Raw genomic sequence first — 13,018 nt, 5'->3', positions numbered from 1 at the left:
GAGGGTGTCAATGATGGCCTTCTGGTCAGCAGTCTTACCCATGATTGCGGTTTTGAGTAATGAACCAGGCTGGGAGTTTTTAAAAGCCTCAGGAATCTTTTGCAGGTGTTTAGAGTTAATTAGTGGATTCAGATGATTAGGTTAATAGCTTGTTTAGAGAACCTTTTCATGATATGCTAATTTTTTGAGATAGGAATTTTGGGTTTCCATGAGCTGTATGCCAAAATCATCAGTATTAAAACAATAAAAGACCAGAAATATTTCAGTTGGTGTGCAATGAATCTAAAATATATGAAAGTTTAATTTTTATCATTACATTATGGAAAATAATGAACTTTATCACAATATGCTAATTTTTTGAGAAGGACCTGTACATACTCCTATACTATATAGTTGGTGAAAAACAGTATGTGAAATTAGTAGTATTTTGGATATTGTAGTATTGACCGAAAACTTGTGTCAGAAGATGCGTTCTTCCATACTATATAGTTGGTGATAACATGGACTTAATAGTATTAATTTAACGGTAAACTGAAAAGTACCCAGTGACCTACAACTTTCCTACCGTAATTAAATCAAAACTTAATTTTTGATTAGTAATATGCATGGCTAAGAATTCATTTGGACAACTTTAAAGGTGATTTCCTCAGTATTTAGATTTTTTTGGATTTTCCTTAGATTCCAGATTTTCACATAGCTGTATCTCAGCCAAATATTGTCGGATCCTAATAAACCATACAGCAATGGAAAGTGTATTTTGTCAGCTTTCAGATTATGTATAAATCTCAATTTAAAAACAATTGACACTTAAGACTGGTTTTGTGGTCCAGGGTCACATTTCGTAATAGTCATAGAACAGTAAGCGAAAAGTACTTGATGGTCTACAACTTGCATCTGAATATGCATACTTTCTTACAATATAGCATGTGAAATTAGTAAAATGCTGACTTTGTAGTATAAAATAGTAGACAAAAAATACTCAATGACTTGCGCATCCAGTCAACACTTTATTATCCCATGAGACCATTGGAGAAAGTTTTTGGAAGGCAGTGAAGCAACAATGATAAAGCTTACATGGCAGATACAGTACGTACAGATTTCAGTCATACTACAGACTTTTGTACAATATTGACAAATTTTTTAAATGAGTCCGAAGTTTGTTCCTTATCAATTGAAACAGCTGTTGAGGTAGTAAGCACATTTAGAAACCCCTTGTGAGATGCAGTTTGAAAAATGCTAGTTGGTTGCAGGCAGTATTAGGAGGCGGGGCATGTTTGTTCTACAGAGCATTTGATTGGACAAAAATCGGTGTAGTGCAGGATGAGTCATCAGTATTTTAGTTGTAAAAAAAAGTGTGAATGAATGTCAGTATTTAAGTGTACACTAGCATGCAATTAGCTTCAAAGCTAACAGACATGACTAAAATCCACAAAATGCTCATTTGGATCGAATAAATATAGGTCTGTGTGTGTTTTTTCATCCAAACTGCACTCTACTAAATACACCTCATTTCTGTCCCCTCCCCCCATTTCTATTTTTCTTTCTCTAAGAAGGTGATGCTGCCGACGGGCGCGGCCTTCCGGTGGTTCCAGTAGGACTGTGACTTCTGACCTCCACCCAAAGCTCTGCCATCAAGTGCAATGCCAACTCTTGCTTGGATCATCTCGGGCACCAACACTGGCTGACAAACACAAACTACGTAAAAAAAAAAAAGAGAAACACAAGTAAACTATGAAAAAAAAAACTTCATCACAAGATACAGAACAATAAAACAACAATACAAAAAGAATCAAACGAGTAATGGATGCACCTACTTATTCCTTGAACCAAAAATTAAACATAAATAAAAATATCTATGGCAACTTTCATTCCCTTTTATATGTTTCCATTTTGGTACCTTTATGTCCCTTTTCCAGCAGATTTTTTTTCTGTGGCTTAGACATGGAACTGTTCATTGCCAGACAGAAATGGCGGACTCAGTGTGGACAATCAGCAAAATTTCTGTGTTTGGTGTTAATGTTGTTCACGTGTGGAAAGATACCGTACTTGTGTAGAGAATGTAAATTTTACGGCTATATTTTAAAATTAGTGGCTAATGGCAAGCACTATTGTAATTTAGGACCATTGTTCTTACTTAAAAACTGTATTTTATGATTGTTTCTTTTTTTTTAGTTTGATTTAAATTTATAGTTTGAAAACTGATTAATGTTTGTCTTTCAAGGGAAAGTAAATATTCCAAAATCTACAAACCCAGTTTTCTAAATGAACAAATACGCATCATAAAAAACCCTACTCTGATGACGACTTAATTGGAAGATAAAATTCTTATTGTTTCTGTCGGGTTGTTACTACTGGAAGCTCCAAATTTAAGATACAGATTTCAGCTTGCTTTACTGTACTGGCAGCCTTCTATTATGTCAGATTACATCATATCACATGATATAATATCACCTCGAATGATGTTCCACATGATGTTGCATTTAATTACGGCTCGTTACATTATTGTTCTCAGTGTACAGGTCTGAATTTTTACAGAGCACTTGCTCGGCTCTATCGAACGCACTGAAAAAGACTGAACTTTTTTGGTTTGGTTTGGTTTGTTTTCATGACATTGCCGGTAGCTACATCTTTTAAAAAAGCAGCAATGTTTGTATTGGATTAGAACTATGGGCTGGTTTTGTGAATAAAAACAAATGCATGTATTTGTGTCAAAAATTTACAGCTCTGACATCTGTCTATTTGCATGTTTTTTAGAAACGGCAACAAACGTACAAAAAACAACAACAACAACAACAATATGGAAATGTTCGCAGAATCCTCTAGGTTGTTCCCTTTTCCATTCAAACAGGAAAATAAAAAGCAATGGGACAAAATATGTCATTTTGAGATGCGATAAAGATGTTTTATCTAGAGTCTTTGATTTCTTCGTCTTCTTCTGCTTGATGTCTGACACACTTATAACAAAGACAGTGAAGAACAGTGTGCTGCTGGCTTTGTCTGTGGACCACTGATCTTAATATCTTTGCATTCCTGCGTACAGTGCAGTCTGACATTTAAAGGTAAAAAACACAATTAAAAGACAATGAATTATTGATACTCTGCCAACGTCCCTGACCGGGAGTCTGTGAAAGCTGATCAGTGGTAAGGTAAATGGGAAGGTAAGGATGTGCTGGCAGCGCACACACCTTTTGAGTTTTTTTTTTGCTGAAGATAATCGCACCAAAGAGAACATAGTTCTTTTAAACATGGATACTTGCTACCTACAGAATTACTATCTATGGCCATAGACTTTAATCAGGTTAGACGCCATGTTGACTTTAACGTGGCTGTGAGGGACAGACTTTCTGTCGCATTGTAAAAATTTAACATGGAAATGTCACAACTTTGAAAACTTTTGTTTAGTCTACTGAAAGTTTTTTTTTTCTTCAAAAAGACATTGGTAAAACAATTGGTATATTTTTAAACAACAACAGTACAGCACTGTACTTCAAATCGTTTTCATGCCTGTCAAAAATGTAATATGTCGCTACCCGACTTAAGGAATATTGACACAGTCAAATTAAACACTCATTATCTAACAAGTGAAACAAACAATCAGGGTGTAGGAACTATTTAAAAAAAAATTCTAGAAGGAATATTTGGAATTTTTCTTTCCTGAATTGCAAAGTTGCGAGATTAAATCTGGCTTAAAGGGATAGTCCACCCAAAAATGACAAATTTGTTAACATTTACTCGCCCTCATGCCATTCCATACCTATGCACATTTCTTTCTTCTGCTAAACACACTAGACATTTTTAAAGAAAGTTGATAATCAGACAGGTTTGGTTCCCATTTACTTCCATTGTATGGACAAAAATATAATGGAAGTCAAATTAGGGGTAAATGATGACAGATTTTAAATTTTTGGGTATCCTATCCTTTTAATTTGAAACAACAATAAAATATATATTTTTTTTAATTAATTGCATTTTAATGCATTTTTATGGTGGATGAAAGATCCACTATATCACTTATGACCAGGACCACCGCTAACTAGAGGGAAGTATAATACCTAATGTAGCAAACTTTTTAAAGACCGGTAAGGGGAGTGAACTAGCCTCTGACAGCTACTGCTGCAGCTGAGTTAATTGCAGCTTTTTAGAGGGTCTGAGACGAAAGACGTCAGACCAAAGCCCCCCATAAATAGGGTCAAGCAATGCCTATGGGACACACTGAGTAATGAGACTTAAGTAATGATTAACTCTGAATAAATGCAAAAAATTGCAATAGTCGTTACACTCCTGCATACAAGAAACACTATTGGCCTACCACAAATATGTACTAATAAAACAACACTTTTATGACTAAGTAAGACGGGTGCAAGTAAAAGTCTATGGATTTATGTGAACACGAGAGAAAAGCATCGTGCTGCAGGAGAGAGATGGAGGTACCAGCTGCAGGGCTGGAGAGCTGGATAGAGTCCTCAGTGCCGTAATGAGCCCAGGTCTGTGGTGCAGTCATCAGAGCAGGGTCTGTAATGAGCCACAGTCTCCGGTGGAGTCCCAGTTTGGTAGGGTTTGTGTAAAAGTGTGTATGTCTGCCTGTGTTTATGTGTGAGAGACTGAAAAAAGTAGAGCTCGAAAGAGAGAGAGAGAATGTTCCCAGCTCCCCCCTGGTGACAGCGATGGGCCAGTGCCATGGCCGCGGCGCTGGGAGGAAGCTGAGGCTCTACATTATTAATGTGCGCCGCGGCGTCCTCGCCTCTTCCGAGCTGCACATCTCACTGCCCGTCCTGCCATCACAGAGGGAGAGAGAAAAAGAGAGAGAGACTGAGAGAGAGGTATGTATTGGGTGGGGGTGTAGATAAAGAGAGCGAGTGAGGGATAGTAGTGTGGCTGCGCCTGTTAGTGAATGCAGTGTGTTTGTGAGTGTGTGTGTTGGGCTGAAGAAACTTTAAGGGCTTTTGTCCAGTATGTATGTATATATATATATATATATATATATATATATACCTGAGAGAGGACATAGTTTTCAGCTAATACTACAGATACATGTGTGTGCTGGATAGACATATTTTTCTAAAATATCAGACTTTAGGGAATAAAGTGTTATACAGTTGTATGTATTTAGCATTTTGGTGATCTTATGGTAAATAATCCAGCCGTGCATGTTTTTATACACTTTATATTTACTTTATTTATCAGCGGCTTTGATTCTGAAAGTATTTCTACCATTAATTTTTCCTACAAGGATTCTAAAGTGTATGCTTAAACTGTGAACCAAGCCAACAACGAGGTGAATCACAGCATTGCAAACCTATATTTCTAGAACCTGCGACACTGTTCTTACAAGGTTAGGACCAAGTTCAGGCCCTAATATATCTGAATAAAGCTATCTGTTAGCATCCGTTAGCATTCCCCTGCATATTAATGGCAATTGACATTTATGCATTTGGCAGATGTTTTGGAAGTGACTTACAGCACATTCAAGCTATTATAGACTAGTTTTGGCATCTACCAACGGACTAAGAGATTAAGCAAGAAAGCCAACTTTAATCAAGTTAACTTGGTGGCCATCTTGGTTTCTGTTCAAGAACAGCCTCCATTTACATAAATGTGACCCAGGACCACAAAAATAAATTTTTCAAAATGGAGATTTATACATCATCTGAAACCTGAATAAATAAGCTTTCCATTGATGTATGGTTTATTAGGATCGGACAATATATGGCCATGATACAACTATATGAAAATCTGGAATCGGAGGGTGCGAAAAAAGTTGTCCAAATGAAATTCTTAGCAATGCATACTACTAATAAAAAATTAAGTTTTGATATATTTACGGTAGGAAATTACAGAAAAATCTATAATTTTGACCCATACTATGTATTTTTGGCTATTGCTACCCCAGCGACTTAAGACCAGGTCCAGGGTCAGAAATGGTAAAAGACTACTATACAGTTTCGTAACTGTTGCCTCTTTTGCTCAAATTATGCAAAATGGCAAAAATGGCTATTTTAATTGACTTTTTAAGGCAATATTTCCTTAAAATATTGCTACAGCTGCCATGTTGAGCCTTAAATTTCATCCAATCATTTGCTTTATACAAGCTATTTGGGTTGCAATCAGTAGGTTAGTGTTAGATGTTGCAGGTGTGTTCATGGTTTCACATGAAGCTGTAGATGCTTCAACAGGGTTGGGGGCTTCCGGGAAGGTTCTTGGGGCACACTGTGGGCGTTTAGGATGTATCAGTGAGGTTGTGGTGAGTAAATGTGGCACTGGACTCTTTGGTGGATGGCGAGGTAGAGTTAATCACGCTGCTGTGGAGTGTAAGGTCAGGGTACCAAACAGACCTGTCACAGTAGGAGAATCCTAGAATCTTATCACCGCCACACAGACATGCAACTGCGCTGATCTGCTCACCCTCACGGCCAACACACACATGTGCCCTTCCCCCAGCCAAACGCTTGCTTCCTCATGACGGCCTGAGCCAAGACAACAGCGACAGCCAACAGAGCCCAATAACACTGCTGGACCACTTTGCTGGAGACGTTCAGTGTAACATGCAAGCAACAAGAATGGGCTGAATATCAAAGCCTAACTCATAATCGGTAATTGATTCCAAGATCACAAATGTAGATTGGATCATTTTGTGTCCCTAACATTTTCTAACACTTCAGAAGGTGCTATATCCAAGATTTTATCTCAAATATGAAAGCTGCTGCACCATTAGCGGTACCAAAGGAGGAAATCAGCCAATGAATTGCTTACTTTTAGTTATCTCTGCATTTAATTTGGGATAAACAAAAGTACATAAACTTCACTAAATTTAACACAACTATTAATTTCTTTAACAATATATTAAAAATGCAGTTCAACAAACAAATTGACTTGATTATACCTCTTCCAAAATCTATTGATCTATGGGGTCTTTTCATTGAATTGTGTTTATTTTTCCTACCCCATTTGCAGATTTTTATAATCTTGTATATTCACCCCCACTTCTAAAGTAAATCTTTCAATATTTCTACTGGAAAACAATAAAAAATACTGAGTAATACAGTGTATAACCATCATGAATGCAGAAAAATACATTTCTACAAATTTGGTTCTTTATCATGAACCAAAAAGTTGAATCTAACAAAAAAGTAAATCTACACAATCTGATTATTCAACATTTATACTGATTACTCTGTAACTGAATTAGGGTGCGGATCTCAGCAGCGACCCTGTCCGACTTTTCTCCTCAGGGTGTGGAAGAGTGAGAGGATGAGGGAGAAGAAGAGAGGCTCCAGAGCTGTGGGAGGCAGAGTGCCTGAGGGCCTTGGCCTGTGACTGAGGGTGAGGTGTGAATAAGCAAACTCAATGAGCTGCTGCAGTGGAGAAAGACACATCACCATCGCTGTGGAAATCTCCCCCTTTACCAGACCCCCCACAACTATACATAACACAACAACTCCAAACCACAACACACAATATCTGCAAGCTGTTTCAAAAATTGGCGAGTTTCTCCTTGAAACACAGCACCAGAATATGTTCACGTGTAGTGAGCTGACTAATGTCCTCTCAGACAGGTACCTGTCTCATAAAAACAATGACAGGTGGTCATTGTTTTATTACAGTACATGTATGAGGCATGTATTGCCTAGGGTGCATATGGTATATATATATATATATATATATATATATATACATATCCTATAAGGGCACATGACACTCTAGTGTATGTACTTCCAATAAAATATGACTGACACATTTCTACCCACCTACTGCTCTGTTGGGAATACTATACCTGGAAAATAAAGCTATAGCAGTAAAGTGCATTGTACGACATTCATCTACTTTGGATTATTTAATGGGATTGTTTAACCATAAATTAAAATTATGCTTGTTCCAAACCTGTATCACTTTTTTTTCTTCCACATCATTTCCATTTGGTGAATTTAAAAGAAGCAATGCCATTCTCCATAGAAAGAAAGCATACAGCAACCAGGAGCTATCAAGAAAAATAAAATAAAGTAATATAATATAAAAATCATTAAAATAATATATAACAGTAATCAAATTTGTTTATATTTCACCAGTACCTATTTTTATTCTTAATTTACCTGATATTAACAAACCAATGGCCAATTAATTTTCATTTACTTGGTACTTTGCACATAATAGCCATCCATGCTAGTTTACGATTGAATACAAAAACTAATAGTTGATGGTGAATGTAAACATTTTTATTACTGTTAATACATTTATACGTTTTTTTTTTTTTGCATATTATTGACTTCAGACAAAAATGGTTTCTTTAAAACATAAAACTATCAATCATTTCTAGATTACACACTAATTAAGTGTGTAGAACCACTAGTAGGCTAGAACCACTGAAGACAGCAATATCAGATACATCAGGTGGGGAAAAAAAAGAATTCTCTCTCACTCTCTTTTTTTTCTCTCTCTCTTTCTCAAGCGTTGAGCTTGCACTAACAGAATCTCGGATAAATGCAACTTGCGAATCTCAGTTAAATAAATGGTACCTCTCACGCGCTCACACTCTCCCACCATCAGCGCCCCCCAGCACACTCACACAATCACACACACTTACACACAAACACAGGCGCGCACGCAAGCACACCCGCAGAAACAGATTAAGCTGAAATCAATGGCTGGAGCTGAAGCTGAGGAGAGATTTCACCCTGGCTTCTCGTTAAGGCCTGGCTGAGGCGCCGAGGCTCGGGGGAGTGTTATTACCAGGGTGATGGTTGATAAGACGCTCGTTCCTCCACGCCGCGTCCCGCGGGACAGATACATCGCGCAGCCATGGAAACCGTAAGGCTAGGCGTTATGCTATAATTGGGCCGGTGCTTTTAACAGCACAGCCACACAGACAGGTATGCCAGCGTCTTCAAATGAGAAATTATACCATGGTGTGTGGAGGAAGAGGAAGAGTGAACGAGAGAGAGAGAGTGGAAGCGTAAAAACCTTGGACCTTCACCTTTTAAAATACGCAGTCTCCCTCCTCTCTCTCTCTCTCTCTCTCTCTCTCTCTCTCTCTCTCTCTCTCTCTCTCTCTCTCTCTCTCTCAGGGTTTCTCAAACATTCTGGGGCCAGAGACCTCTTAAACTGGAGAAACATTTTCAAGGACCGCCCCCCCCCCCCCCCATAATTATAACAGCGATAAAGCATATGTGTACTACAATTTGCACTCTTAAATGCCATAGAAAATTCTGTTAATGTTTAATGGTTAAATTAAATTTTAATCAAAAAGTTGAAACTGAAATAATAAAACTTTATGAAATGCTCTTTCTTTCTTTCTTTTCTTTTTCTTTTTTAGAAATTCCGTATTGTCTTTATTCTTGATGTAAATATGGTGGCAACAAGATGAAGGCATAAAACATTAACTTTTAAAATATAATCAAATGAAAATGTAACTATTACAGATTGCTGCATAACAGAGGTTTACTGTACAAATTTAAACATGGAAGAATTTTTGTTGTTGTTGGTTATTCCTTTAAAAATAAAGATACAGTAATTGTATAACAACAATTATACACATTCTAACACATTATACTGTACAATATACAAAGTATTTCTGTCAAAATTTCTTCAAGTTAAAGCAGACTTTTATTTTGATGGGTTGTCGTGAAGTCACCTTTGAGTTTTTGTGTGTGTAGCTTTATGAACGATGCATTTCAAACGGGATATATCACCTTCTGAAGGGCACTACAGAGTGAAAACAATCATGGCCAACATATTGAAGGATGTTTCCAAACCAAAGTGCTCAAAACTGGCCACTTCAAAGGGTACAACCAATGGCCACTTCAGGCGTACATGATCCTTTGCACAGGAAAGTTGTTTGGCGTCACAGAGTTCGACTTCACTTATAAATGTAAGGTGAAAAGGGGAAGTTGTGGCCTAATGGTTAGAGAGTCGGACTCATAATTCAAGTCCCACCCTCAATACCACGACTGAGGTGCCCTTGAGCAAGACATCGAACCCCAACTGCTCCCTGAGCGCTGCAGCAAAAGTGGCTGCCCACTGATCCAGGTGTGTGTTCACAGTGTGTGTGTGTGTGTGTTCACTGCTGTGTGTGTGCACTTTGGATGGGTTAAATGCAGAGCACGAATTCTGAGTATGGATCACGTCACTTTTACTTTTTGATATTTATACGAGCAAGATTTAGTGCATTAATATGGTAAAAATTGCATTGTACTTCAACAAAAATACTTTACAGCTACCTTTATCAGTACATTCGAATGTTTCAAATACGTATATAATTATATAATACATACACTTGGAGAACCCTTGGCCTAGATTTATTTATTTATTTATTTATTTATTTTTCAGCTGGGATACATTTGTAGCAAGGGAGTGGAATGTTTTTACTAACCAATCAATGAGATTAAGATAGAACCATATTTTAAAATGAGTTCAAGTCATCTTGAAATCAATAGGCCTATTTACACTATTCAATAGTATCAGGTCATGACGTCAATTTGTTGGTTAACTCAGTATGCGGGAGTCATGACTGTGTCAGCATCTAGTGTAACACTGGCTGTATCTGAAATCTTATAGGCAGCATTCTGCATGGTCTACAACAAAATACAGAGCTTTGTTGATAACTAAGCCATTATTGAATTTTAATACTAGACACATTTTTCTTGTAAGTAATACATTTACACAGATGCAACTTTCTGACACAATTTTATTTTTTATCTCAACTGTCTTGACCATGCAATATATGCACTTATTTGATGCACTACTCAACCATTTAGTGTATGAATTATATAAAGTTATTTTGCCATCCAGCTGTTCTCTGAAGGTGGCTGTAAAAGTTTTATTTTTACTTTTTTTAAATTATTCATTTTAGAAGATACTTGAAATAATGAAAATTTCTGAAAATATGAAAACACTATTGCCTGCTTTCAAGGATTTAAGATTATATACTTAAATTATGTGCAATGAAGCTGGCAGCTCTTATATTCATAATGTTGCAATGTGTTAGCAGCTTATGTTTTTAAAGGACAAAACAGTTTTAAAATTCACGCTTTCCACCAACTGTGCAAACTAAAGGCATGACAGGAAATGACGTCACAGCTTTAGCACTCATTAGCTTAGAAGGACCATTATTGTTTTTTTTTTAAATGTATATAAGCATTCGTGCATACACAAATATTAATTTACATAGAGGGAATCCTTAATTAAATTAGTAATAATTAAATAAGAACTTAGCATAATGAATTTTAATAACTGAATGCAGTTATTTTCATTGTCATTAACAAATTACACGATACTAACCTTGTGATATATGCTATCACTTAAATAAAAACTAATGTTTTTAATTAAACTTTAAATGAAATAAATGTATTCTAATAATAAAGCAATAATATGTTTTTTTTTCCTAAAGAAAGTGTTGGCTTTTAATGATAAGTCACCTTTAATGCAGTTTACTGTGTGAGCTTACCCACGCAGATTAACCAACTAACACAATAAAACATACATTAAACACACACACACACCATCTCCTGCATTCAGTGATGTTTACATAGACTTCGAAAGCTCCAGGAAGGACTTGGAGGGGATGAGCAGAGAGGTAGGTGTAGGGTTCAGAAATAAAGCAGAGCAGAAGAGAGGAGAGGGAGAAGAGTTTCGACGGGCAGCCGCTCGCTCTGCAGGCGCTGTTGATTACGATCAATTTCCCTCGTATCGACGCACACTCTGGCCCTGAGCACTAGTCCCTCCTGCTTTTTACATGCTACGTGCTTTGTGTACCATGACACTTCTCTCTCTTCCTCCACACTTGCTCTTTCTTTCTTTCTCACCCTTGCTTGCCTTCAGTTCTTTCCATCACAGCCTTTAGAGTGAGATGCACCTATGACTCATATTGAATGTGAGGCTAGGAGGTCTCTTAGGATGGCAAAGTGTGAGCAGCGCAATTAAAAACAAACAAATAAACAGCAGCGTGTCTCGAACAAGGCTTTTCCTGTTTTCCGAAATAAGTGCTAGGTTGTCGGGTGCAGCTCAGCAGCTGTTGGGATGCTGGGCTGGTGTTGACGGATTGGAGGCCATGCGCAAGACGTAATGGAAGGGAAAAAAGTGCTCTTCTGCAAGAGTGAGACCGCGGGCAGGCAGAGTGTGAGAGGGCGCACCCCTCATCGCTCTATCTCTCCGCTCTTGGCAGCCTCCATCCAAATTAATTGCAATCTCCGAGAGAACGGGAGAACGAGAAAGAGGGAGAGAGAGAGGGCGAGCAAGATGGCCCTACCGCTAGGCTGGTATTGCTGTGGGGGAATCATTTAAAATTCTACCTCCCGTGTGGTTCCTGGTTTCCAGTTTAATGACCCCCACCCCTCTTGCTCTTGCTATCCGCACCCCTCCCTCTGTTTCTTTTTGTCTTTCCGCTCGCAGCCTTCACCTCCCTAGTTGCCTCGTTCCCCCATCCGTTCTCTCTCTCACTCTCAGGCATCTACAGAGGACTCGCCCCCCCCCAATGCTGATGGCTGCCGCAGTTCCACGTAACGCCCTGCTTGGCAATTACTAATCCAACATCCTTTCCATTGCCCCAGGGATTGCATCTCTACACCTGTTGTCACAGGTGACAAACGAACCCTTTTGCTGATTTCTGAGAACCACGTGACCAGCACGACAATATGTTTGAGCAAAGTGGAAGCAAAAAGTCAACTTGATTTCTTTTTTCACAAAGATTTGAATCAAGCAGTGTCCAAGACAGAGAGGACATTGGGGGTTTCCATATCAGGATGCCCCATGAACACCTATTGACATTTATACAGAATTTGGCAACTGCATGACTCACCTGTGACTAGAAGGTATAGCATGGAAGAAGAGAGGAAAATATGAGACAAGAAGAGGGTAAAGAAAGAGTCCTAGAAGCAGGGGAGATGGGAACAAGGAGGTTGTACGCTTTGGGTCGTGGCCCACCTTGACAGTCACCGGGGTCTGGGACCATCTGGCCTGCGTGTGTGCACGCGTGTGTGTATGTACATGTCCTGCCAGGTCTCTGGGCTCCTGTCACCTGCATCAGTGG

General features: G+C 38.2%; 1 protein-coding gene across 4 annotated transcripts in view; it reads left to right on the top strand.

Annotated features, from left to right (window-relative positions):
- Positions 1-2,912, top strand: part of LOC132130377 (CXXC-type zinc finger protein 5-like) — a 29,111-nt gene extending 26,199 nt beyond the window's left edge. For 3 of the 4 annotated variants that reach the window (XM_059542074.1, XM_059542075.1, XM_059542077.1), the window contains exon 3: positions 1,551-2,912. In XM_059542074.1, coding sequence (XP_059398057.1) covers positions 1,551-1,595 — 45 coding nt within the window. In that variant the 3' untranslated portion in view covers positions 1,596-2,912. The remainder of the gene's footprint in view (positions 1-1,550) is intronic. The other variant, XM_059542078.1, reaches the window with a different exon arrangement.
- Positions 2,913-13,018: the final 10,106 nt, after the last annotated feature.

Source organism: Carassius carassius, chromosome 47 (genome assembly GCF_963082965.1).
Source record: "Carassius carassius chromosome 47, fCarCar2.1, whole genome shotgun sequence".
In the NCBI taxonomy this organism is placed as follows: domain Eukaryota; kingdom Metazoa; phylum Chordata; class Actinopteri; order Cypriniformes; family Cyprinidae; genus Carassius; species Carassius carassius.
Note: the sequence above shows the minus strand (reverse complement) of the source record. Positions and strands in the feature narration are given on the sequence as shown.